Source organism: Brassica napus, chromosome C7, assembly GCF_020379485.1.
Source record: "Brassica napus cultivar Da-Ae chromosome C7, Da-Ae, whole genome shotgun sequence".
Classification (NCBI taxonomy): Eukaryota; Viridiplantae; Streptophyta; class Magnoliopsida; order Brassicales; family Brassicaceae; genus Brassica; species Brassica napus.
Window position 1 is genome coordinate 27,110,146 of NC_063450.1, and position 25,625 is coordinate 27,135,770.

Below are 25,625 nucleotides of genomic sequence, written 5' to 3' on the forward strand. Positions count from 1 at the left end.
ACTGATTCTATCAAGTGTATATAGTGACTCATTTGTCACAACGTTAATACTAACAGAAAAGTATTTCTATTTTGGCTTCTTCTTCCTTTCTCATGAACGTCCTTTTTTCCCATGTTTGCTTGAAGAAGAATCCATATTTTCTGTTCATTTGATTCACTAAAATTAACCTTAAGATTTGTCTTTGCTTGAAGTGTGTGTACCTTATGTAAGATAATTAAATTCACTCATTTTAATTCGCAGTGTTTCAAGAAAATGAATAGAGCAAATCGGTATAAACAAATGAGACGAGCATGGTCCAGCTTTTCTAATTTGTATTAGAACCATACGGATGGCACAGCCTTTTGTTCACACGTCTCGTCGTATTTGTGTTTAGCTTTATGCATATGCTAAAACGACAAGTACTACGTGACAAAACGCGAGCTTCGGCCAGACCCCCAAAAATCCGTTGCCGTTTCTTTTCATGGACTTCATGTTTATAAATTTTCTTTTAGATAATCAACATGGTTAAAGCGCAAAATACAAAGAGTACTAGTTTGCAATTCTTCATAACGTAAATTCAAAATAATTAATGTGAACCTGGACTCTTCAGATATATGAATGTCTAAAACATGTGATCATAAAAACGTACTGAAAAGTATATATAAGGTGCGAAAGTGGCTTATTGAAGTCATGATTTAGCTTACGTGATCTCATTTCGCTCTGAATGTTGAGAGATCGTAGAGTGTGCATTTGGTTGAGAGATGTTTGAATGAGTTAACAAAGACAACATTCACATTTGGTTAATTAAGGCGTTTCCAGGAATTACGAATATCAGTTAATATCTTGTTAAGAGAATCAGTACATGTGATTCTATGTTTTGATGATAAGAACATGTTGGAAGTCAGGGATTCCAACGTAGTATATTTTATTTGTTCTCTTGTGATAGTTCCAAGAAGTGACTCAGCTGTTTGCATCATATGGAGTTTGGGACATGGATATTCATCATGTCGCCAAAGAAATTGGTTGGTTTTTAGTTCTTACTTGTGTTGTTCATTCTTGCAGTGAGGTCATTGATCCCGCGGCAATATTTTCTATGCTTTATGGGAGTGAACATTTTGAAGAATACATAGGGCAGCTTGATGTGGTGTCAATGGCTTCACTTGATATCCTCTCTGAAAGGGATCAGACTGATACTAAAATGATCATAGAAAAAATGAGGGTGAACTTATATATCATCTATGAATATGTCCTGCTTAATGAAAAGCCTTTAACTACCTTCCCTTACTGACATACATCAACCATGAAACATAAGAAACCATATCTAAATTTTGTTAACTCTTCTCACATGCACGCTGTTGAGAAGGTTAAAAATCTCTTCCTGAGAGACAGTTGTTTAGATTATTAGAAGGGATAAAAGAATTGTGCTTGACATGTCACCTGGACATAGAGTACATATTCATCCTTTTATTCTTATTTGCTAACCATGTTAGATTGCTTTTGGTTGCAGGCTGTTGAGAAGAAAAGAAAGAGAAGAGAAGCTTGCACAAATTCTTAAGGACCGCCTCAACGGCTCAACCTATATGTCACGAACAAAGACAAATTTATTAGCAATGTTAAAGCTGAAGTAGGAAGACTCTCAAATGCAGGTAACATGTTATGTAGCATATTGTTCTCCTTTCATAATTCATACTTCCTCTTTCAATCAATGCCACTTCTGTGATAAAAAAAGCAGACTCACCTCCTTATGTATCTATTCTTCAACAGCATACGGTGTGGAAATGTTGAACACAATCAGAAATATATGTATATGTAAGACAAGCAGCGATAGAGCTTGGGAAGAAAGATATAAATTTCGGTGTACCCTTTCTTGCTGAATGGTTTAGGACGAAAGGTCACCTCTTCAAATCCCAAGTGACAGCTGCAACAGGTTAGTGACATAGGAACTAGGAAGAAAGGCAACTTCATCAAGATCACTCATGTCAGGTCTACAAGTTGTAGTGTTGGTTACATAGTGAACATTTAATTCAGCCACTGAAAAGAAACCTTAAGAATACTTTCTTAGCCTTCTAGAACTTGGACTCAGGTTCTTCAAGTTCCCACTGCCAAGAGAGATCTTCGTGCAAGGGCCAGGGGGTTAAAAACTTTGGGGAAGATCTTCAGGTACGTATGTTGTCATTTGCTTCTTGGAGAATATAGTGCATATTTGTTTTGTTTTTTTGCTTAAAATATAGTGCATATTTGTTCAAATATTCATTAGAGAAAGCAGAAGGAAAGACTGATTAACAAGACTATAACTTTCTGGTCGTATAGAAGAACAAGATAGCTAGTGAGAGTGATCCTTTAGTAAGAGCCGAACTTCACAAAATAAACGGAAACTGTCAAGACCGTGATGCATCCACATGACCAAAATCCGATGAAGCATCTCATTCTACATTTGGGCCTCAGGTACATCCATCTCCTTCCTCCTTAATTATCCTCTCTATCAACTACGTACACACATTATGTACGTATTACTAGTATTTTCTTACATCAAACATAACTGACTATGACTGAAGATGACATTGTTTCATACATTGTGAGACACAGCTCCATGTTCGTAATGTGATTTGAGATTCAAAAATCATTTATCGTAGATGTAAATAGGACGTGATGGTATATGAGAGATGATAAGATACAGTATACTACTGACTGTGTTGGGAATATATACTATTACGTAGCCGTAGCAAACTAGTTGACTCATAGTCTGATAGTCTCTCTCTTACATATATTGCTCTGAATTCTTGGATAGCAGCAGTGTAATTGCAACTCTGAAAACTCATGAAATGCAATTTATGTAGGAATAGCGCCAGTTATGGGCGGTCAGTGCGACCGCCTGGACCCACTCCATTTTCTTGTTTTTTTTTCTTTTTATTAACATTCATTTATTTGATTTAAATTTAGATAGTGTTCTAAATGTGAAAATATAAAATATTTTAATCAAAAATAAATAAAAACATGTAAATCAACACTTTGTTTTAAAAATAATTTTAATAATCATGAAAATATTAAAAATTAATAATAATAAAGCTTAAAAAAATCTGTCCAAGGACCCATGATAATGTTGGAGCCGGCCCTAAAAACCCTTATGTGGAAACGCCTAAGCTTGGAGATGAGAAATTCAACTATTACCTTCCGAAGGACCGCGCCACCTCCAAGAGCGCATAGACACTCTCAAGTCAGACAAGAGATTGTGAGAGGTAATTTCCCTTTTGTGTTCATATAATATTTACAAATGTAAGCCATTTTGCATATATATAGCGGTAAACATTATGTAATTTGATTATTGTTAGTAGGAGAAATTATTGGATCTTTGAAAAGCACATGAGATCTCATCTTTATGTATCTTATCTATTAAAACAGAAGTCATGATTTCTTTAATGTGTGATATTTCATTTTAAACCATTTTTTATAAAATCATTACATTTAAAGGCATTTAACTATCATATCATTCATTTTTATAATAATTATAATCACAAAAATATCATACTAATATCTTAACAAAATCAACAATATACTATTTTTAAGGAGAATCTCAAAATTGTTCACTATTAATATATGCTAAATTCAAAAATTTGTAGTCAAGACCAATCAATTAAATATAATTAAATATACCAACTGATTTATAAAAAATATTTTAACCCTTTAATCTAATAATTGTTAACAACATTATTAATTATTTTGTAAGCCATTAACTATTTTTAGATCACATCATTAACAAAAAACAATTCAAAACATTATAGATACATATGATCGTGTATACTATTTTTAGTATTATATTATGCAGCCATAACATATGGTTATTGTTATTACTTTGATGATTTCAAAAAATTATCACAACATGTGATTGTTCTTTAGTATAATTAACAATCTTTATCAAATTAATACCATTCTAAAACATATAATATAATTTTTTATAATCATATAACAAAATTTAAAATATATTTAATAATTATAATCTATCAGACGTATTTTATATTGTGGTTCTAAATTTTATTGATTTTACCAATAATATATTTGTAAATCACAAAAAAATTATTTATATAACAGTTATAACAAAAGATCTTAAAATTTCTAAGAATATTCTACTTTTTAAATTAAACTAACCACACAATTATGAACTCCTAAAATCATAAAGATCACTTATATCTCATTTTAGTATAGTTTACAAAAACTATAAAAACTTGCTAATAAATAGTAAAAATTATATTAAAATTACATCAAAATAGATTTTATTAAATATTTTGATGATTAGAAAAGTAATGAATACAATGTTTTTATACATTTAAATTACTGTTAAAACTAATCAATTATCAGCTGAAATAATATCTAGAGTTTACAACACATATGTTAAAACGTCATCAAGTTCTCTCTAGAATGATGTTCAAACGTTAAATTTAAATTGAAAAATAATTTGATATATAAAATAAATTGTAATCTATATAATAGAAAAAAATATAGCATATTTTTTTTGTCTGTGAAACAAATGTATATACAAATATTGATGTACTAATATATATAATCAACTAAATGATACTATTTTCATTCTTTTACTTTGATATTTAGATTTGTTCACACAAATTAAAGAAAAATAATAATTTTCTAATTTATCTAACCAAAAATTCACCTAATCATAATTCAATCAATGAAAAAGCTAACTGGATAATATAAAAGTTATATAAAGATAATAAATAAATAAATTTGCATTTAAAATTGAAAATATCATCTAATTTGGAGTGAAAAGAATTCTCTAAAACGTCATATATTAAAAACAAAGTGAATATGTTCTACAAAAAAAAACACTAGAAATTTTTCGCTTTGTATAGAATTATTAAATTACAAGTTACTTATCAAACATATCAATTTGATTTTTCCACCATCCAAAATCTAAATACGCAACTGACATAACTTACAATTTTTTCAATTCAATTTGAAAAAACACATGCGCAGTTGCGCGAGTCAAAATCTAGTAATTGTTTTAGTTAAATATGAATGTGATCTTTGGAGATCATATGTGTTGGGATTCTTATTCTGATTAGTCATTTATGAAGAAAAATCTTTAGAGAGAGAGAGACATATGAAGCACTTATGTAAAATAACTTTAACTTACCTCACTACAAGAAAACACATGCTTTACGAGGAAATTTAACGAGGAAAAACAATCCTCGTAAATTTACGTCTATTTTACGAGGAACTTACGTGGAAAACCAAAGTCATCGTTATTTTCTCGTAACGTAACGACAAAAGTGTTTCGTCGTAAAGTGGATGTAACTTGACGAGTATTTTACGAGGAAAAACTATTTCCTCGTAAATACGACGTAAACTTTGCGTGTTATTTACGAGGAAATAGTTTACGTGTATTTAGCGAGGAAATTTTGAATCCACCAACTTTGTAGGTGTTACACGTTTTTTTTTTGCCACCTAATTAATTTTCGTCGTAAATTCATAGGAAAATTACAACTACCAGATTCGAAATTTCCTATAAATATGGATGTTTGAACATCATTTTAAACACACCAACAACAAAAAACGTGAAAGAAAAAAAAATGGCTGGCTCCGGGACTATTTACAAGTTGCGGAAGTGGATGTATATGCATAGAGATGCTAACGGGAGAGTGACGAAAGAATACCTTGCGGGCCTGGAGACATTTATGCATCAAGCAGATTCAACACCGCTCGCCCAAGAAAGTGGTAAGATGTTCTGTCCTTGTCGTAAATGCAACAATTCGAAACTGGCAAACTGTAAAAATGTTTGGAAGCATTTAATAAATAGAGGTTTCACGCCAAATTACTATATCTGGTTTCAACATGGAGAAGGTTTTAATTATGATCAGAATGAAGCTAGTAGTAGTAATAGCAATTTTCAGGAAAAAGAACCGGTTGATCATCATTTGCATAATGAACATAGTTACCATCAGGAGGAGATGGTAGATTATGATAGGGTTCATGATATGGTAGGTGATGCGTTCGTAGCTCATGATGAAGATGAAGAACCTAATATAGATGCAAAAAAGTTTTACGAAATGTTAAACGCGGCGAATCAACCACTTTACAGTGGTTGTAGAGAAGGTCTCTCTAAATTGTCGTTAGCTGCTAGAATGATGAATATTAAAACTGATCACAATCTACCTGAAAGTTGCATGAACGAATGGGCGGACTTGTTTAAAGAGTATTTGCCGGAAGACAATGTGTCTGCTGATTCTTATTATGAGATTCAGAAACTGGTTTATAGTCTTGGGTTGCCTTCGGAGATGATAGATGTTTGCATCGACAACTGCATGATCTATTGGGGAGATGATGAGAAGCTAGAAGAATGTCGATTCTGCAAGAAGCCACGATTCAAGCCGCAAGGACGGGGACGTAATAGGGTACCGTACCAAAGGATGTGGTACCTACCAATTACAGACAGATTGAAAAGATTGTATCAATCTGAGCAGACTGCTGGAAAGATGAGATGGCATGCCGAGCATACTCAGACGGATGGTGAGATGACTCATCCATCAGATGCAAGAGCCTGAAAACATTTCAACAAAGTACATCCGGATTTCGCTAGCAATAACCGGAATGTGTATCTCGGACTATGCACAGATGGATTTAGTCCTTTCGGAATGTCAGGGAGACAATATTCATTGTGGTCAGTCTTTCTTACACCATACAACCTGCCACCGGAGATGTGCATGCAACGGGAGTTGCTATTCTTGACCATATTAATACCTGGTCCGAACCATCCAAAAAGGTCCCTGGATGTTTTCCTACAACCACTGATAAAAGAGTTGAAGGATTTGTGGTCAACAGGGGTGAGGACGTATGACTGTTCAACGAAGACGAATTTTACGATGCGAGCGATGCTTTTGTGGACCATAGGTGATTTTCCTGCCTATGGGATGTTGTCTGGATGGACTACACATGGGAGATTAGCTTGTCAATATTGTAATGGAACGACAGATGCGTTTCAACTGAAGAATGGTAGGAAGACAAGTTGGTTTGATTGTAACCGTCGATTTCTTCCCATTGGCCATCCTTACAGAAGAAACAAGAATTTGTTTAGGCACAAAAGGTTTGTGAAAGACACTCCTCCTCCATATCTAACTGGAGAACAAATTGAAGCGCAAATCGACTACTACGGAGCTAACGAAACAGTTCGTTGGGGTGGTAATTGGCATGTCCCTCGTAATATGCCTGATACTTACAGTGTTCATCACAACTGGCACAAGAAGAGTATATTTTGGGAGTTGCCATATTGGAAGGATCTTCTTCTGCGCCACAACCTCGATGTGATGCGTATAGAGAAGAATTTCTTTGAGAACATCATGAATACAATATTGAATGTCCCAGGGAAGACAAAAGACAACATAAAATCGAGGTTGGACTTGCCAGATATTTGCTCAAGAAGCGAGTTACATAGTAAAAGCAATGGACAAGTTCCCGTTCCGATATTCAGATTATCTTCAGAAAAAAGTCGGTGTTGTTCAACTGGGTGGCATCAGAAGTGAAGTTCCCTGATGGGTATGTTTCGAATCTCTCTAGATGTGTTGAAAAGGGTCAAAAGTTCTCCGGGATGAAGAATCATGATTGTCATGTCTTTATGCAACGACTACTGCCCTTTGCATTTGCGGAGCTACTTCCAACAAACGTACATGAAGCACTTGCAGGTACGTAGTGTATTATATCACAATAATTTACAAAATAATATATGACTAACAATGTGTTTAATTTTTTTTGGAATATAAAAGACATTGGAACATTTTTCAGGGATCTGAGCACACACACTCTTAAAGAAGAAGTTGTGGAACAGCTTCAGGAGAACATTCCCATCTTATTGTGCAACTTGGAGAAAATATTTCCTCCCGGATTTTTTGACGTCATGGAGCATCTAGCTGTCCACCTCCCATATGAGGCATTGCTTCGAGGACCTGTACATTACGGATGGATGTATCAGTATGAGCGAGCCATGAAATATTTGAAGGGAAAAGCAAAGAACCTCACCAAAGTTGAAGGTTCTATAATTGCTGGAAGTTTGACGGAAGAAGTTTCTCACTTCACATCGTACTACTTTGCGTCAAAAGTACGTACCCGGAGAAGAGCTCCAAGAAGATATGATGATGGTGGTGTTGCACCAACATATGCAGTTGCTGGTGTTCCAGACATCTTTAGCCAGATTGGGCGACTCGGAGGGAAGTCTAAAGAGGTTTGGTGGTCGAGTGAACAAGACGCTCATAGTGCACACACCTATATTCTACTCAATTGCGAAGATCCATTGATGCGTTATTTTAAAAGGTAACATATATTGACACTTCAAAACACATATAAGTATAATTAATTGTATAATTGCGAGAGATTCATTCCTATAAAATGTGATTTTACAGCCTATTTGTTTCTCAAGTCGAAGAAACATTTCCTGGTATATCCACAAGTGACGTAGACAAAAGGAAAGATCAACACTTCATTAAGTGGTTGCGGAATCAGGTATTAACTCAAACTCTTTTTTCATACATGATCTGTATTTCATTAACATTCTCTTTATTTTTGCAGATTGATTATGACGACGACGATGCGGATTATCCTAAGTGGTTACACGAAGTAATTCAATCTCCACTTGTAAAGGTCACCACATCACAGATGTATTTCACACGAGGCTATACTTTTCATACATATGAGTATGGTAGACAGCGGGTGACCAGTAACTATGGAATATGTGTGAAAGGGGAAACAAATTTCTACGGGATCTTGACGGAGATTATTGAAGTCGAATTTCCAGGGATACTGAAGCTGAAATGCGTCCTCTTCAAATGTGAATTAGAATACGTAAGTTTCGCCCACATGAATTCTAATATCTTCTCCTTTTCCTATTTTTTTCAAATATTTATAATTTGAATAGAATTTTGCTGAGGAATGTGATTTGAGATAGGGTGTGATTTGGGAGTTTGTGTGTGGTTTGAGAATGAGAGTTGTGGGTATATTTATAGGAAAGCAAGGCTCGTTAATTCCATGTAAGCAAAATCGTCGTTAACATCGTATATAAAAACACGGGCCTTTGTAATTCCTCGCTATTTCCTCGTACAAAAAAACACGGGCCTTTGTAACTGCTCGCTATTTCATCGTAACCTTACGAGGAATTTGCGACGATATGTAATCTTATATATACCCCCGAGCGCTCACTCTTTCTTTCCTCTCTACTTCCTCTCCACTTCCTCTCCATTTCGTAGCAATGGTAAGCCTCTCTAAATCCTCTCTAATTTGGTTAATTTAGGATAGATTAGGTGGTTAGTATAGGGAATTTAGATAGGTGGATAATGTTGGGAAATATATTGTTGATGTTAATTTTAAAAAGTTAATTTTTTTCTCAGGTTCGAAAAGGAAGACTTACTGCCCATTACAGAGAGATCTTCGGTGAGCCGGGTAGTCGTTTAGACCCGGCCTCTTCTTCAGCTCCCGGTTCTTCGGGTCAGGAGACTGTCCCCGAGACTCAATACACTCAGAGAGTCTCTGGGTCTACTTCTTCAAGTGCACCATCGGCTCCTCATGTGCCTTCCCCGATGGCTCATCTGACGATGCCTCCTCCTGTGCCTCCTCCGATGGCACCTCCGATGGCCGCCGATATTCATCCCGATTTGATGGTGCCTCCGAGTGCTCCTTACTCGCAGTACACTGTAGAGGACATTCTCCGTCTGCCAGGCAGAGAAGGTTTACCAGTCATCGACCCCGACCGACCGGACGGAACTTTGTGGTTTGTTGCATTAATTTTTTTTTAATTCGTTTAAAATTCTTTTATAACATTAAAAAATAATTTATATTTTAAATTTGTATTTTCCAGGTGGGGGGGTTGACGGATGTCTTGCATCGGACGTAACCGACACGATCAAAGGTTACTTCTCCATGGCACATCCGAACTGGAGTAAGACGCCTCACTACGTCAGAAAGACGTGGTTCAAAATTTACGCTGTAAGTTTCTATTAATTAATTATATATACTTTCATTTTTTCATGATTTATATATATACTTTCTAAAAACCTAATTGTTAATTTATTTTTTACAACAGCAAAAATATAATTGGGCATTGGGGATCACTGAGAGGGTGAGGAAGAAGTTTAACGCGAAGGCGAAAGTTCGCTTGTTGGACACGGTCTCCAACTGGAAGGGTGACTGGATCATGAAGGGATATGAGCGTGGCAAACCCGCTAAGCTCACCACGGATGTGTGGGATGGCCTCATCCGTTATTGGCGCCTTCCTGATTCTATTTGAATCGCCCAGGCTTGCTCTAACTCCCGTAACACGGTCGATGAGCACGGAAACGGGCCGATGCTTCACACTACGGGCCAAAAACCCCATGCCGGTGTCCGTTTGGAAATGGTAATTAAATATTTTATTAAATGAATTTTTTTAATATATATATTTTTATTCTAACTTTCTTAAATGTTTTTTAGGCCAAAGAGACGGGACATCTCCCGTCTCTTATGGAACTTTACGAGAGGACCCACAAGAACAAGGTGAGCGTATTTGTAGATGGCAAGTCCGAGCAAATCTACAACGACGTGGTTGCTCGGGTTGAAGACCGCCAGACCCAGCTGACCCAGCAGTCTACCGACGGATTACCCGTCACCTTATCCACACTTGAAGTAGATAAGATTGACGAGGAGGTAAATTTTCAAAAATTTTAATTTTTTATTATTCATTTAATATAACTTTAAATTTTTACTAACAATATTTATTTTTTGTTTTTAAGGTTGTCCCTAAAAAAAAGGGACGGACGTTGGGGATTGGTTCCGTCAACGATGTTCCGAGAGCGACATCGTCTTATGGTCAGCGACGGGATGATGAAGTCACTGAGCTGCGTAACGAGTTGGCCGCGACAAAATCTCGTATGGGTAGAGTCGAGGGCTTCTTGGACGTTATAGCGGCCACAAATCCGGAATGGGAATCCATGTTGAGGAACATGCGACAACAACATCCCATTCGAGGCGAGTCATCCGACGTACATAACGAGGCAGATGTTACGAGAAGGAGTGATGAATTCTACCAGGCGATGAACGACTCTTAGTTTTTTTTTTCCGGTTGTTGTAATATAAATTCAAAACTTATTTATATATAAAATATTTTCGTATTGATTTATTTTTATTTTAAATTATAATTTTATTAATAAATTAAATAATTTTAATTATTTTTTTTATATATTTTTAAATTCTGTAAAATAATAAAAACGAAGTAAATTTGTAGCTAATGTACGACCTATATACGTGGAAACCTTACGAGGAAATGACGAGAAATAATAAACGAGTATTTTACGAGAAAACATTTACGAGGAAATAACGAGGAAAGATAAACGAGTATTTTACGAGGAAATATTTTCGTGGTCGTTACGTGTAGTTTACGAAGAACTCGTTTCGAGGTATTTACGAGGAAATATAGCGACCTCCTTACGTGGAATATTGACGTGGTCTTTATGACGAAATGATCTACTTCGTCTTTACGACGAAATATATTCCTCGCTAAGTTACGACGAATTAGCGAGGAAATATGTGTTACGACGGATGAGTAACGAGCAAACGTGGTTCCTCGCTAATTCGTCGTAAAACCTCTTTTACGACGAACTCACGAGGAAAACCGCCCTCGTTAAGATTATGTTTTCTTGTAGTGCCTCTGGTCTTATACTGTCTCGATAAAAAAGAAGTAAATTTTCATTATACAAGACCATAGGCTATAATTAAGATATGTGAAGATGAAGGAAGATCTCTAGATGCCATTGAGAGTGAATGTAGTAATGTGCAAGTCAGAAAAATGAATTGAATACCTGCCAAGTTTCCATGTTAAGTTTTCATTTTGTTATCAGGATTCTGCAGAGATAATATTAGGGATAAGTATCCCACATCGGAAATTCAAATGGACTTTAAGTAATATATAAAGGGTCAAAGCCAATCCACTAATCACCGATTAGTTTTAAGTTGGAAGCCCATAATTAACCCGAATGTAATAGATAATAAACTGTTATCAAGTGAAAATCCACCTGACAATAAACTGGACAAAACATAGAGTTATTCTTGGGTTCACCCCCTAGAGTGAACCTCTAGGTTCACCAGCCAATAGGATTTCATTATTTCAAATTCGATATTTTTTTAAAAAAGAAACAAAATATTATCAAGTTATATTATGTTTTTTAAAAAAAAAAGTAAAAAAAAAAATAGAAGCTACAGAAAAAAGAATTGAAAAAATATTTTTAACGTCGTCAACAAAACACTAAACCCTAAATCCTAATCCCTAAACCCTAAATCCTAAACCCTAAACCCTTGGGTAAACCTAAACCCTTGGGTAAACCCTAAACCCTTGGGTAAACTCTAAACCCTTGGGTAAATTCTAAACCCTTGGATAAATCCTAAACTCTAAATAAAAACACTAAACCCTAAAACTCTAAACCCTAAATCCTAAACCCTAAACCCTTGAGTGTTTTAGTGTTTAGTGATTTTGATTTAGAGTTTAAGATTTATCCTAGAGTTTAGGGTTTACCCAAGGATTTAGGGTTTAGGTTTTAGGGTTTAGGGATTAGGATTTAGGGTTTAATGTTTTGCTGACGACGTTAAAAATATTTTGTTTTGTAATTACTACTATTTTTTATTTATTTCTTTTTACTTTTTAATTTTAAAAAGATAATTTAATTTGACAATATTTTGTTTCCTTTTTAAAAGATATCGAATATGAAATAACACAATCCTATTGGTTGGTGAACCTAGAGGTTCACCTTAGGGGGTGAATCCAAGAATAACTCCAAAACATATTACAGTGCTCACTCACTTGAGTTGACATCCAAATATTGATGCTTTTATAGTTTATACACATGAAAAACGTAATCATAAATGTCATATGGAAACGTATATCAAACGATTTTTTGTTGTTAACAACATGCATTCTATCCGGTTAGATCGGGATGATATCAATTGCACTAATACATACATGCATATAAATATATATCATAAAATTTTAATTTAATAGTGAGAAAAGGAATCAATTGGGGACGAGAGTACACGTGAAAATAGACTAAAGGAGATGCGTTGTGGAGCCAACTATGTTTATATGTTAGGTTTATATTGCACCCTCGTGTGCATCTCCCATTTTTCATACCTTCTCACTCACCTATCCTTCCTTAATTTTATTCACTCTCTTCTTTTGTCATTATTTAATCATTACATATTACAAAAATAAAAGCTTTAAGGATTTTGAGAATCTATAATGGAGAACATGAACAATCATACAAACAGTACTAACTCACACAAAAGAGGGGACAAAAGAACATATCAATAAGAGAATAAGACTAAGAGTCTAACATACCTTGCTGGATATCACGATTTTGCATGCCTCTTTGTCATTTTCTGGGACGTCGGCTTCTATATAAGTATTAATTATAGTGTGTTTATTTATTTTTCTTGCTATCAATAATATTAGTTATGTCGAATTATTTAATCAGTATTTGTGTACAATGAATGTATCTCAATATATCGATCAACAGAAGTGACTCTATTGTTTTTCTTTTTCTGACGTATCATGTGAAATAACTTTCTTTTTTTGTGGGAGGATAATTCCATGATTGTATACTGATGTTCTTTGTTTATTGTACATGCTACAACTGATAAAGTCCTTGTCTACATTCTCTGAACAATACAATGTATATTATAAATTAGACGAGCGAGAGCGTGCGTATATATTATAGTAATAAGCCAAATATTATACTATTGTATCCAACCAGAGATTCAATTGACAAAAAGTAAATGTGTTTTTTCTTTACATAATAAAAAAGGGAATGAGTGACGTCGAAATGAAGCTCGGTGCGATCAAAGAGACAAGAAACAAACAGAAAAACAAAAGCAAAAGAGAAACGAGGTCCGACAGTGGCACATCACCGAAGCTAAAACAAAGATACTCGATCATGTGGTTCTCTGTTTGGTCCCAATCGCACATTGCTTTAGCATGAAGTTCATGACGCACCATACGTTCAATTGACATGCCTACGGTGTGGTCCCTTGGGAAATTTTCAACGAATTACATATTCATGATGATAAAATGTAGCCGATTGAACGCAAGTAATTCAACCATATTGGTATTAAAAATAGTATTGTCGTAGTCTTTTCTACAGTCTAGTTTGTAAATTTTTTGGTTAACAAAAATGGTACAAATTAATAGATGCGATAAACGTCTAGCCTCACTCCCTTTCAAAGTTAACCTACCAACAAATACACCCCAAATCTTATAATTATTGTTATTATCATCATTACCTTATTTGCAGTTTTGATGATCTTTAGACTAGTACTCATTAAGGTCTCCAACATCAAAGCAATTCAGTTTTTGAGGTAGTAGCTAACTAGCTATGTCTCTAGTCTCAACAAAATTGTAAACCGTTATTTGGTGAGTGGAGTTGGTAGTCTTATTAACCAAAAGAATGAAACTATAACAATTGTACCCGGCATATCGTAAGAATGATAGCTGCCTTTAGTTGATTTTAAGAGGTTTAAATTTTAGCTAGTGATTTGAGGAGTAGATGCGATAAAGGGACGTTTAAGGGCGACACCTATACTTTTAGAGCAAAAACATAATAATAACCACTATGAATTGCACATATATAAATTAGATATTACTTAATGAAAAATATGCACATATTACTCTTTCGGTAGTTTTACTTTACAATGTACACGACTAAAAAATGAAACACGAAAATGGCAATAATCTTATTAATTTGTAACTACAACATACTCATGAATATTTTCACGATCTCAAAAGAAATATACTAAGCTCCTGTCCATAACTACCTCCAGGATTCATCATATGAAACGATTCCGAGTCACTCGACCCAGTGACTCGTTCGAACCTCGCTCTCAAGTACAGCGTCTGCTCCTCTTTATCCACCGGCACAACTCCAGCTCCGACTGAAACAGACTGCATCATCCTCAAGAAAACAGCGTCGTTCTCCGTCACCTTCCTCCTCACAGCAGACCCCATTTTCCTTCCGTTGCAATACATCGACCACACCGGAACATCAAAGATCGACGAAGGGCCACTGTTGCTGCTTCGACGACGGTCACACTCGAGGGCTATGCGTAGAACACCTGCTTGATCCATCTCCTTGGCTAACTTCGCCGTGGGAACAGCTAGTTCTAGGAGGAGAAGCGGAGGAGATCCCACGGCGGTGTCTTGAAGGCAGAAACTGACTCTTCCACGACGGTGCCCGAAGAAAGTTCCACTTATGATGCTGTTACTACGGGAAGAAGAGGATGAAGAAGAGGAGGAGGAGGAGTGGTCTGAGGAGGAAGAGGAGGAAGAAGATGAAGAGACCGAAACAGTGTCGTTTTGGCACGAAGGGGAAGGTTGTTGGTAAGTGCAACAGTATGGGAGTATGCATTCGATGAGTGAGCGGAGAGTTCGTCGGTGACGTAATTCACGAGCGCAGTCCACGGTGGTTGGAGTGGTTATGAGTTGCATGTGATGATGATGCTTTCCTAAATCGACCATCGTTCTCATGCTTGTTTCTCTTCTCTTTTGTGAGTTAACTTAGTGAGAGTCGAGAGGGAAATTAAAGAAATAAAGACTATTGAGTTTGTTTTTGGTGTGAAGAAGAAGAGGAAGTTTAGTGGCATATATGTATAGGAAGGTGGTGCTCATGGAGAGTGGCGACTTTTAAAAAATATTATTATAGTATATGCTTTATATCTTTCTTTAATCTAGCGCACATTTCTAGTAATGCGGAAAGGTTTTTTATTGAACAAAACTTCGGTTTTTTATTGCAATAAATTTAGTATTCTTTCAAAAAATAAAGCGAAAAGATTTATCATATTTATATATTGATTTACTCTCGTGAGTATTTGTGCATTTAGAACCAACCACAAGATCATCACGGTTTATATAATTTGAAAGGGAATTTGATATGCATTTAACTTTTTAATTTCATGAAGAATTCTTCCTTTTATGTGTATGTTTTGTGCTAACAAAGCTCTTGTGTTTTTAAACCTAAAACTTTAAGGCAAATCATGTTATTTCAAAAATAAGCTCAAAAAATCTTCCTCTTTTTTTTTTGTAATCGTAAAATCTTCTTGTTCTAAGTTCTTAATGATCTTAATAAATTTTAAATAATAGTGATTTGGGTGCTCGCCAGTTCATTGGTCACTGGGATGCATTTATGAACTCGCTCAGTGATACCGGCTTCCTGCTACTCTGCTCAAGTATGTGGTCTCACAAGCTACAATCTATCTGCTTTGGCGTGAAAGGAACTCACGGCTCCATGAAGGCCTATATCTCCCAGCTTCTGTTCTGTTCAAGCAACTAGACAGATGTGTTAAGGATGTTATTCTGGCTCGTATTCATCCCAATGGGTCCAAGGATCTCTTAAATCTATGGTGTTCATGGGTAATTGATCTACTATCTGATCTTTCTTTCTTAGTTTCATGTAGGTTTTTCCCACTTTTTTTTTGGTCTTATGAAACTATAATAGCTTCGCCGAGCTGATGCGAACTAATTAAACTGTTCTTTTTGGTATAAATTCACATTTTATCAAAAAAATAAAAATAAAATAAGTCTGCAGAAATTTGCTTTTTTTTTTACCAATTGTTTTTCTTCGACAAACTATAAACTTTTATTAAGTATAAAGCGTGAGAGAATATAATCCTTATACAGACATGAAGTGAAAGAGGAAAATAGGAGGCAGTGGTGGAAGGGAGGAGCAGAAGTGGGCCAATTTGTTAATGTAATATCCAACCGGTGCGTTTGGAAGGAAGCGAATGGTGCGCGTGCGTCACTCCAAGTGTAGTCCCACGCCCACTTGACACTTCCAATCATTTTTCACATTTTAATTTTTTTTAGTTTGATAGTATTATACTTCGTCTTTTTAACATCTTTGATATTCTATTTCTTATTTCTTTCATAATCAACTTATTTAGCATCATATAAAACTAATTCAAATCATATCAAGAAAAAAATCACCCTAAAAGTCGGGCTTTATTTGCATCCATTTGCTTTATATAATTTGTTGATGTTTGGAATACAATTCCAGTGGCTGGCACTAACTCACTTTTTCTTATATGATATCTACATATATAAATATGCACATATTAAATCGAACGAGCTAAGTGGAAGCATTTGTAGGGAAAAGAAAAGTTTAAACAGTTTTTCTCAGGTGTTAAAAAAAAAAACATTTTCCTCATTTTCTTATTTTCTACTATTCATATGAAAATGGAATTTAATGTTCTCGAAATGTGTTGTATTGTTTTTTTTCTTTTGCCATCAATACTATAAGATATGCTTTTACCAAGAAAATGTAACATGAAAATAATGATGTAGGGCATGAGGCCTAAGAACAAAGCATGCATAGAGCAATGATTAAAACCCAATCATGCTCCGCTATTTTTTATAGCATTTCGTAAGATGTTTTATAAATCATTGATTCTAAATTACATATTTATTGATTATAGTGCTTGTGTAATTATGGAATTATGATATTACTGGATTTTTAACCTAGAATTTAAGAAATGCTCGTAGCATGGTACCTTGAGAAAGAAAAGTTCAGAAATCTTTATCAACATCATCTTTAGCATTTTTAATAAGAATTAATTGGCCGCTTCCTTATTATTTTCTTTTCGAAGACATCACTTTTACAGGAAATCAAACCATGGTTCATATGTCATCATAGATTCACACAGTCGAATTTGCATTTGATATTCATATATATAACGGCAAAAGATTATTAAAGTATTGACGAAAAACATTTATATTTCTTCATGTCATAGCTAAGCTAGAACACTCGCTTTATAATCATTTAGAAAAAAAAACACTATTGTTGCTTTTCAAAAATAGTCGTTTGTCACTTGAATAATGATATTTTCTCTGTTTCAAAATTCTTGATATTTTAGGTATATGCACAAGAATTAAAGCATATACCTTTTTCTAAAAAATAATATTAAAAATATAAATCAAAATTAATTTAGTCAATCCTTAAAATAAGTATAAAACATTATTGGTCACACACTTTTCAATAAAATAAAAATTAGAAAAATTAATATATCATGTATAAAATTATGATGCATGAACTATATACTCTCATATATATATTTAATAAGGTAGAGCAGTAAATGATTATATATAAAATTATAATAAAAATTAATAATAGACAATATATAATATATTTATTTATAAATAATATAAATATATTTATATTTATAATATATAAAATATATTGTTCTATGTTTTTGTTATTAAAAATAATGAATCATAAATAATTATATAAATTCTATTATATTTTAAATGTGAAATATTATTTTTTTTTTAAATAAATATATTTTAATTGTAAATGTGATTTTTAAAAATTTAAATATAATTTTGGATATAAACATATTTTTCAGATATTATTAAATAAAATCAATTAATTATATATAATTATTTAGTTTTTATTTTTTTTTATATATGCAAATATTCTACCAAAAACTTCATCTAGGAGTATTAAGCAGAGAGCATTTGGAGAGCATCGACATTTTGTAAATGCTTTTCTAAATGCTTTTCTAAATGCTTATGCTAATGTTTTACCAATCTAAAGCCTAATTCACATAATTAGTATACAAGCTTTAAATAGATTTTTGATTCAATCGTGTTTTGATTTCTTAATTTTTGTTTGCTTTTTCGAAGTTATATTTTTTTATTCCCAATATTAAACTAGTAATATATTTGATTAATTAGCTACAAAGGGGTGACTGGCATTGGATTATGCGAGTTGAATTTTACCACATCTACAAGTTACCTTACAACCAACTTTTTCTTTAATTTCATACAAACATTTAGATTAGGGTTTGAAAGTTTTTTCTAACAAAAACATTCAAAGTACTCATTAACAAAACATATATGACACAAAACTTTTTTCGGTTTTGGATCATATGAAAAAGGGGAAAACATGAAAAGCCAAATATTTATGTGAATGCTTTGTTCGTATTATGATTTTTTATTCTTTCACAGGAAATTGTCGGCTTACGTTTCCAAGTGTAGTATCTCCAATTTCTCTATATCAACTGAGGTGATAATCACAGAATCAAGAAATTTCATGATGTCCATAATATTCTTTATTATATTTTTCAAGCAAATCAAGAGATTTATACGACATCAGTTTTTTGTTTTGTATGGCTATGCTAACTACCTATTTTAGTATGATCATCATTATCATTCGTAACAGGTCTTCTAGCACTACAAGAATAAGTTTCCATGCCAACCGCGAGATACCTCGGAAAGTCGTCGAAATCCTTGAGCTCCAAAGCATTTTTCAACTAGCAATTCGTCAGAGTTTGGGTCTTAGAATTTTTTTTATTAATATAGTCAATTGATCACTGGAACCATCCACTTATAGAGGCTAGAGCTAGTTAATGTGATTAGTGAGCAATAATATAAGGTTAATGTTTATGACACCATATACTCATATAGAGGCTAGAGCTAGTTACGATTCAGTTGTATAAGTATTATAAAAAGGTGATCAGTGGGCAATAATATAAAGTTAATGTTTATGACAATATAATGGATTTTATGATGGCATGCATTCTTAAGCCGTTTACATGTGCACTGAGCTAATGACTGGTAATTAAAAATTAAAATGACTGGTAATTAAAAATTTAAATATTAAAATATATTTATTTTTAAGTAAACGAGAAGTCATTTTTTTTTTTTTTATATGCAACAAATATTCTTATATTATACAACATTTTTGACCAGCTAAAAGCTAATTGACTGGTACTTGACATACATTCTGGTGCTATGATAAATACATAAAAGACATTATAGTAATCAAGGCACTAGTTAACAAAATTTTGACTGATAATTAGAAACGTGTCCCCTACTAAATCCACATAGCCTAAGAACTTAATCCTGTCCATAATCCCATAGATTATATAAAATTATTTATTTCTTTAGTCTATGTTCTTTTTGCCACCCTATCAAGTATCAAAGTTGCTTGACTTGTGTCTGACCAGGGGATGATCGAATACGCTATTCAGGGTATCTCCAACTCAAACCTATTTTTTCTTCTATAATTCCCAAAAAATAGAGTAATTATATTATAACGTAAATTTTGTTCAAATGGTTTATTCTATTATAGAGTTACTCTATTATAAAGGAAAAATAGAGAGTGAAAAAGTGAAATCCCTCTATTTTCTCTTCTATAAAATTTTGTTGAATACAAGGATGGACCTATACAGTGTGATTATATGCGTAAAATTTACGTAGATGCACAGACAAAGTTACATGTTTTGTCACTTTTTATTCGTGAACAACATATGAAATTTAATTATCCAGAACCAAGTCGATATCAAGGTTTAACTATGGAAAGATCACAGAGATTTGTCAATATCTATTGTTGGTTTATGAAATCTAGATTTTTATAGATATTGATATACTGTTCACAATTTTGTATTAAATTGCCATACTAATTTAATATGAGATTATTCAATTAAATCTTTGATCTCTAACCGATAAGATTTTTTAATTTTGAGTTTTGTATCGATTAATTTTCAATTTATTTTTTTAATTCTTTATATATGAATATAATGTTTTATATAAGAATATGGAATCATTATATCGATTTCAATAAATTATATTCTACTAATTATTTTATGTAGTATATAAATATAAAAATAATTAATCAAACATTATTACACTTTATATAATTTTGACAAATGATTTGCCATAAATTATTATTTTTAATATCATTTAAATTATTTGGTAAGTGATATTAATTAGTTTTACACTTACTTTTTATTTTAGATCTAATTAAAATAATTTAAAATTGAATATCCTTCAACTAATCAAATTATAACAATTTTTCTTAAACTCTCTCTATGATTGACACATAAACTAATAATCACTAAAGTGACTTCTCGTTTTTATAAGTGTAAATTCTTAAAATACAATAATATTTTTTATTTGTATTATATAAAATTTGTTTTTTTTTGAAAAAATGATAAGATGATATTTTTATAATGTTGATATATGTAAAATGTTTGATTTCTTTTCTTTAAATTTACTCTGGCTTTAAATAAATTTTCATATTTACTCTTTTTACTACCAAAATTGTATCATATTATTAGATGTGTTTAATAATAAATTTCATAATATAATTTTCATTCCTTATATTATTTCGTTTGATAATTAACAAATCAAATTATATGGTTTTTTAAGGTAACTAATTGATTATCATGATTTCTTATCAATCTTTTAATTAGTTAATTTAATTCAATATATATATATAATTGGGTTATTGGCATCTAACATTAATTAGTTTTATACTTTCCTTTTTTGAACATAATTAAAATAAATAAAAATTAAAAGTCATCAACCAATCAAGTATAACATTTTTTCAAATTATTTATATGAGTGACACCTAAGCAAACGTCACTTAAATGACTTCTCAATTAATGTATAGTAGAATTAATGTTTTGCGAAGCAGAACTCCATATTTAAAGTTTCACTATTAAAACTTCAAATGTGAAATTTCATATTTTGTTTACATTTTGGTCCCTACAGTTACATATCACATTTATGATTTTTAAATATTTTTTTTCTTATCGATTTAATGCATAAAATTTGTATCTCATAAATATATATATTTTTTTATAAATTTAAGTTTTACACATACAATTAAATAAAACTTTAAAATAAGATTCAAAATATTTTAAAACTAGATTTAGACAACAATAATATACAAAAAAAACTTAACAAAAAAAAGTTTATAAAATTTACATGAAAACATAACTATTACACAAATTTAAATATTACAACAACAATAATAGTTAGGTAAATTTGATCTGGAACCTCCAAAAGCCCCAAAGTATTGTGCAAACAAATTTTGTGTAATTGAAGATGGTTGTTGTTGTTGTTGTTGTTTTTTATGTTTTTTGTACGATTCTTTCTCGTTCAGATCGAATGTATTCACGAGTATTAATATCATCGATATAAGTTAAGTTTTTTTAGAAATATTTTATTTTTTTCTTTTGCTTTCTTTTTTAGATCTAAAATGGTCTACATATTAAAAATAAAGAGAGTCATTTTACTTCGAAATGCACTAAATGATCATATATGCATTACAGAAATAATTTTATGGAATATTATGGTATTTAGTTTATATTTTAATATTAGTTATGTTCTTTATATTTTAAATTTTATATGTTAATATATATTACTAATTATGTTATTTATATTTTAAAATTTATATGTTAATATATATTTTACAAATTAATATTGTTGTAATATTTTTATATATGTGCTAGTAAAGTTTTATAAATCTAAATTAATTATGACAAATATAATGATCCTAGTATAAAATACAAATAGTTTTAAAGTTAAATTTAAACAAAAAATTCTGGAAAACTACACGTTTAAATTTAAATACGAAGTTTTAGAAACTTCAAAATAGAATGTCTCTTTAGAAATGTTCTTAGAAATCTAAAAAGATCTCTCGATAATGAAACGGTGACTTGGGGATAAGAACCCCAGTTTTTGCGATTCGTATAAGATAACAGTATATATTCATTTTCAACATCAAGGCCCAGTTTGAACGAATTAACGGAATGCACGATTTGTTTTAAAGTCGCATGTGAGCTCTCTGCTCATTAATTATAAGTTTGAAATTATGTTCTTATAAAAAAATTTGAAGCTTATCCAACAGCGACAATTTATTTATACGTAGCCATATAGGGGCATATATATAATAATATTATAGAGGGACATATAAATACCAATTGGAAAAGAAAAAGGTGTCCCCAATTGAAAAGTATGAGAAATTTTGTTATATAACCATAGAAAAACTAAAACTAATAAACTAACTAAACTTCCTCTTCTCTCTCTCCTCATTTTTTTTTATAGGTCTTTAGCTGATAGTTAGTTTTAGTTTTTCTCTTTCTTTTATTTCACCGTATCACCATCCTAGTATTAAGTATTCCCTAAGACGGAGACCGAGACTTCTCTCTCTCCTCTTTGAGATGAGTTGAAGCTTTCATCGGTGCTCTATCAGTTCTTTGATTATCTTTCTTTGGGTTTTGCCTCTGTGAAGCCGTGCATCTTTAAGCAGGTTTCGCCGGCTTTGTTTCCGGGAGAAGGTGACTCCTTTAGCATCCTTCTCGCCGGCTCCTTTCCCGCGTCGTACGATCTTCTTGTTCGATGGCGGCTCTGTTTCTTTAGTTTCTCTGGTTTCTTGACTGGTGACTCGGCTTGATTTCGTAGTTGATGGCTTGATGTGACGGATGAGATCTCGATTTGTTCGATTGATGCTATCCGATGATCTGAAATCAAGAGATGAGCGTGTATGAAGGGTGAGTGAAGGATTTCAATCGTCTGGGTGGTGACTTTGTTTCTGGATGAGGTCTCGACTTCTCGTGTGACGCTCTCCGGTGATAAGAAGCAAAGGTGATGAAGTGGTGAGTTTGGGTAAGCGCTTGCTCCCGGCGAGGTCCGGTGAAGCGCCGTTCAGTTTCCGGCGTGATTCCCTTTGGTGGTATCGGTGTGGGATCTTGTGACGCGTGTCATGCCTCGTTGTGAGGTTTCAACATGTTTCTTTTTCGGCGTGACAAAGCAGTGGCACATCACAGGTTATGGTTTGGGCCTTTCTTGAATTCGTTTGAAGTTTGGGCTAGTGTTGGGCCATTAAGTTTAGTTTCTTTCGTTTGGATGTTTGTGTTTCAACCTTATCGCTAGGTTATTGTTTGTATTTGGACTTTTGTCCTTTTATAATAATATTATCAGATGGAAAAAAAAAAGTATTCCCTAAAACTTGAAATTTACGTATTTATTGAATCACTCAAGTCTTGTATATGTTTCTCAAAAAAAAAAATGGAAGTGAAAAAATATGATCATTGAAGCGAAAAATTCTCTTTTTTCTTTCTCTTTCCAGTAAAACTCTCTCGAGCTTTCTCGTCGGCATGTACCATCTCCAACCTCGGTGGTTTCCGCCGTCATCGGAAGGGTTTCTCCTTCCCCTTCCTTTTTTCCATCTTGCCTCTTCCGTCACTTCGACTCCTTTTCAAGATATCAAAGCTCTAGCGAGGCTGTTCGATTTTTGATCCCTAAATTTGGGACGCCAGTGACGGATCCTCTTGACAGCAGCTTTTCCCGGAGTGGCAATGAGTCTAGGAGTTGAAGGAAACGGTCATGGTTGGCGTTTAGGTTGGCTTCAAGCTTACGAGGGTTTTTCAGATCCTTTCCTTGATCTGTTTTTAGGCTGGTGGTAGTGGCGCGTCAGCTCATGATTGAACTCCCCCGGTTCGGATCTATTTTCTCGGGTCTTTGTCAGTGTGGTTTGATTGTGATAGGCGTCCTATCATCCGCCTTAGAGTCTCGGTGAGGAGTTGCTTACCATTACTCGGTGTGGACCTAGGTGGATGCTTTTCACTAGGGTGTGCGTCGGATTAGATATCTTGGCGGTGTCATGTGCTATTTCTCGGAGCGCGTGTAGGTCATCGACTTGGTGGCGCATGGATTTTTCCATGCTTTGTTGTCATCCTCTCGATCTTCTCTGTTTCATTTTTTGTTTGTGTCTACTTGCGGGTTTTTCAGGTCTTGCACCCTCACTGAAGGTAGCTCATGTTGTTTTTTGGGCATAGGTTCTTACTTCATAGTTCCGCTGAGCCTATTCTGTCACCTTAGCTCTTTTATTTGGCTTTCGGAGAATCTGTCTCTTGTTATAAGAGAAGAAGTGTGTGGATGTTTAGTGAGCTCAGTGGTCAGAAACGCTCATTTACCATTTCGTGATGGCGCGCTCGGATCTCCTTCTTCCCAGAATCAAAGCCTGTCACTTGAAAGTTCTCGATTGGAGGAACCCTTTTTCTTGCCTCTTGTTTTGTAGCAGCTCTTGGTAAGACTGCCTCTACTCAACCCATCTTCTCAAATCTGCGTAGATGGTGTCGCGATGTTTGGATTTTCTGATTCAGGTATGGGTTCATAAACCTTCATCTTAGTAAGTGCTAAATGAATGGAGCAAGAACGGCGAGGAGGAGAAATTGGAGCTTTGCTCCTAACCGGATTAACTTCAATCAATTCCAGAAGAAGAAATTGGGCCCGGGGTTGTTGAAAAGCAGCCTGACTGTGTCATCTCCCCGACGTTACTAGATCAATAGTTGTACTGAATTTTGTTTCGATCCCTTATTGTTTCTTGTATTTACTGACTAATTTTAGGATTTTTTAATAAATATAATTATTTTTAAAAAAATGTAAGTGAATAAATGAAAAATAACAAACGAGGAGTTGACTTTATATACTTTTTCCAAAGTGCATTTTTTTTTCTCATAAACAAAAGGTAGTTTACTCAAACCATGTCTAGATAATTAAAAACCTAGATATTTGAAAGAGCCACAATTTGAAACTAGGGTGACATTTTTGGAATCCCTTTTTTCTCTATGAAATTTTTGAAACTCTCATTAAGCATCAGTTTCTTCATGACTTTGCAATTCCTTAAAAAGTGTATTGGTAGTTTCATCTCACTTAATGTTCCTTCGACTCTGATTGGTGTCCTCAGTCCATCAAACTGGAGAGATGATTGGAAACATTGCGGCACAAATGAAAGTTTAATCTTCTGGCTCTGGAAAAGAGTCCAAAGTGCATATTTTATAAATGAAAAGTT

The 25,625-nt window shown here is 33.4% G+C and overlaps 1 protein-coding gene and 1 long non-coding RNA gene across 2 annotated transcripts; one reads left to right on the forward strand and one right to left on the reverse strand.

The window, feature by feature from the left end:
- Nucleotides 1-14,589: 14,589 nt before the first annotated feature.
- LOC106374465 (protein MIZU-KUSSEI 1-like) lies at nt 14,590-15,782 on the reverse strand. The gene has a single exon (XM_013814483.3). The coding sequence runs from the start codon at nt 15,512-15,514 to the stop codon at nt 14,762-14,764; it is 753 nt and encodes a 250-aa protein (XP_013669937.2). The 5' UTR covers nt 15,515-15,782; the 3' UTR covers nt 14,590-14,761.
- A 6,919-nt stretch (nt 15,783-22,701) lies between these two features.
- Nucleotides 22,702-25,265, forward strand: LOC125589911. Its single transcript, XR_007326095.1, has 2 exons — nt 22,702-24,860; nt 24,937-25,265. It is a non-coding gene; the product is annotated as an uncharacterized LOC125589911 (long non-coding RNA).
- Nucleotides 25,266-25,625: the final 360 nt, after the last annotated feature.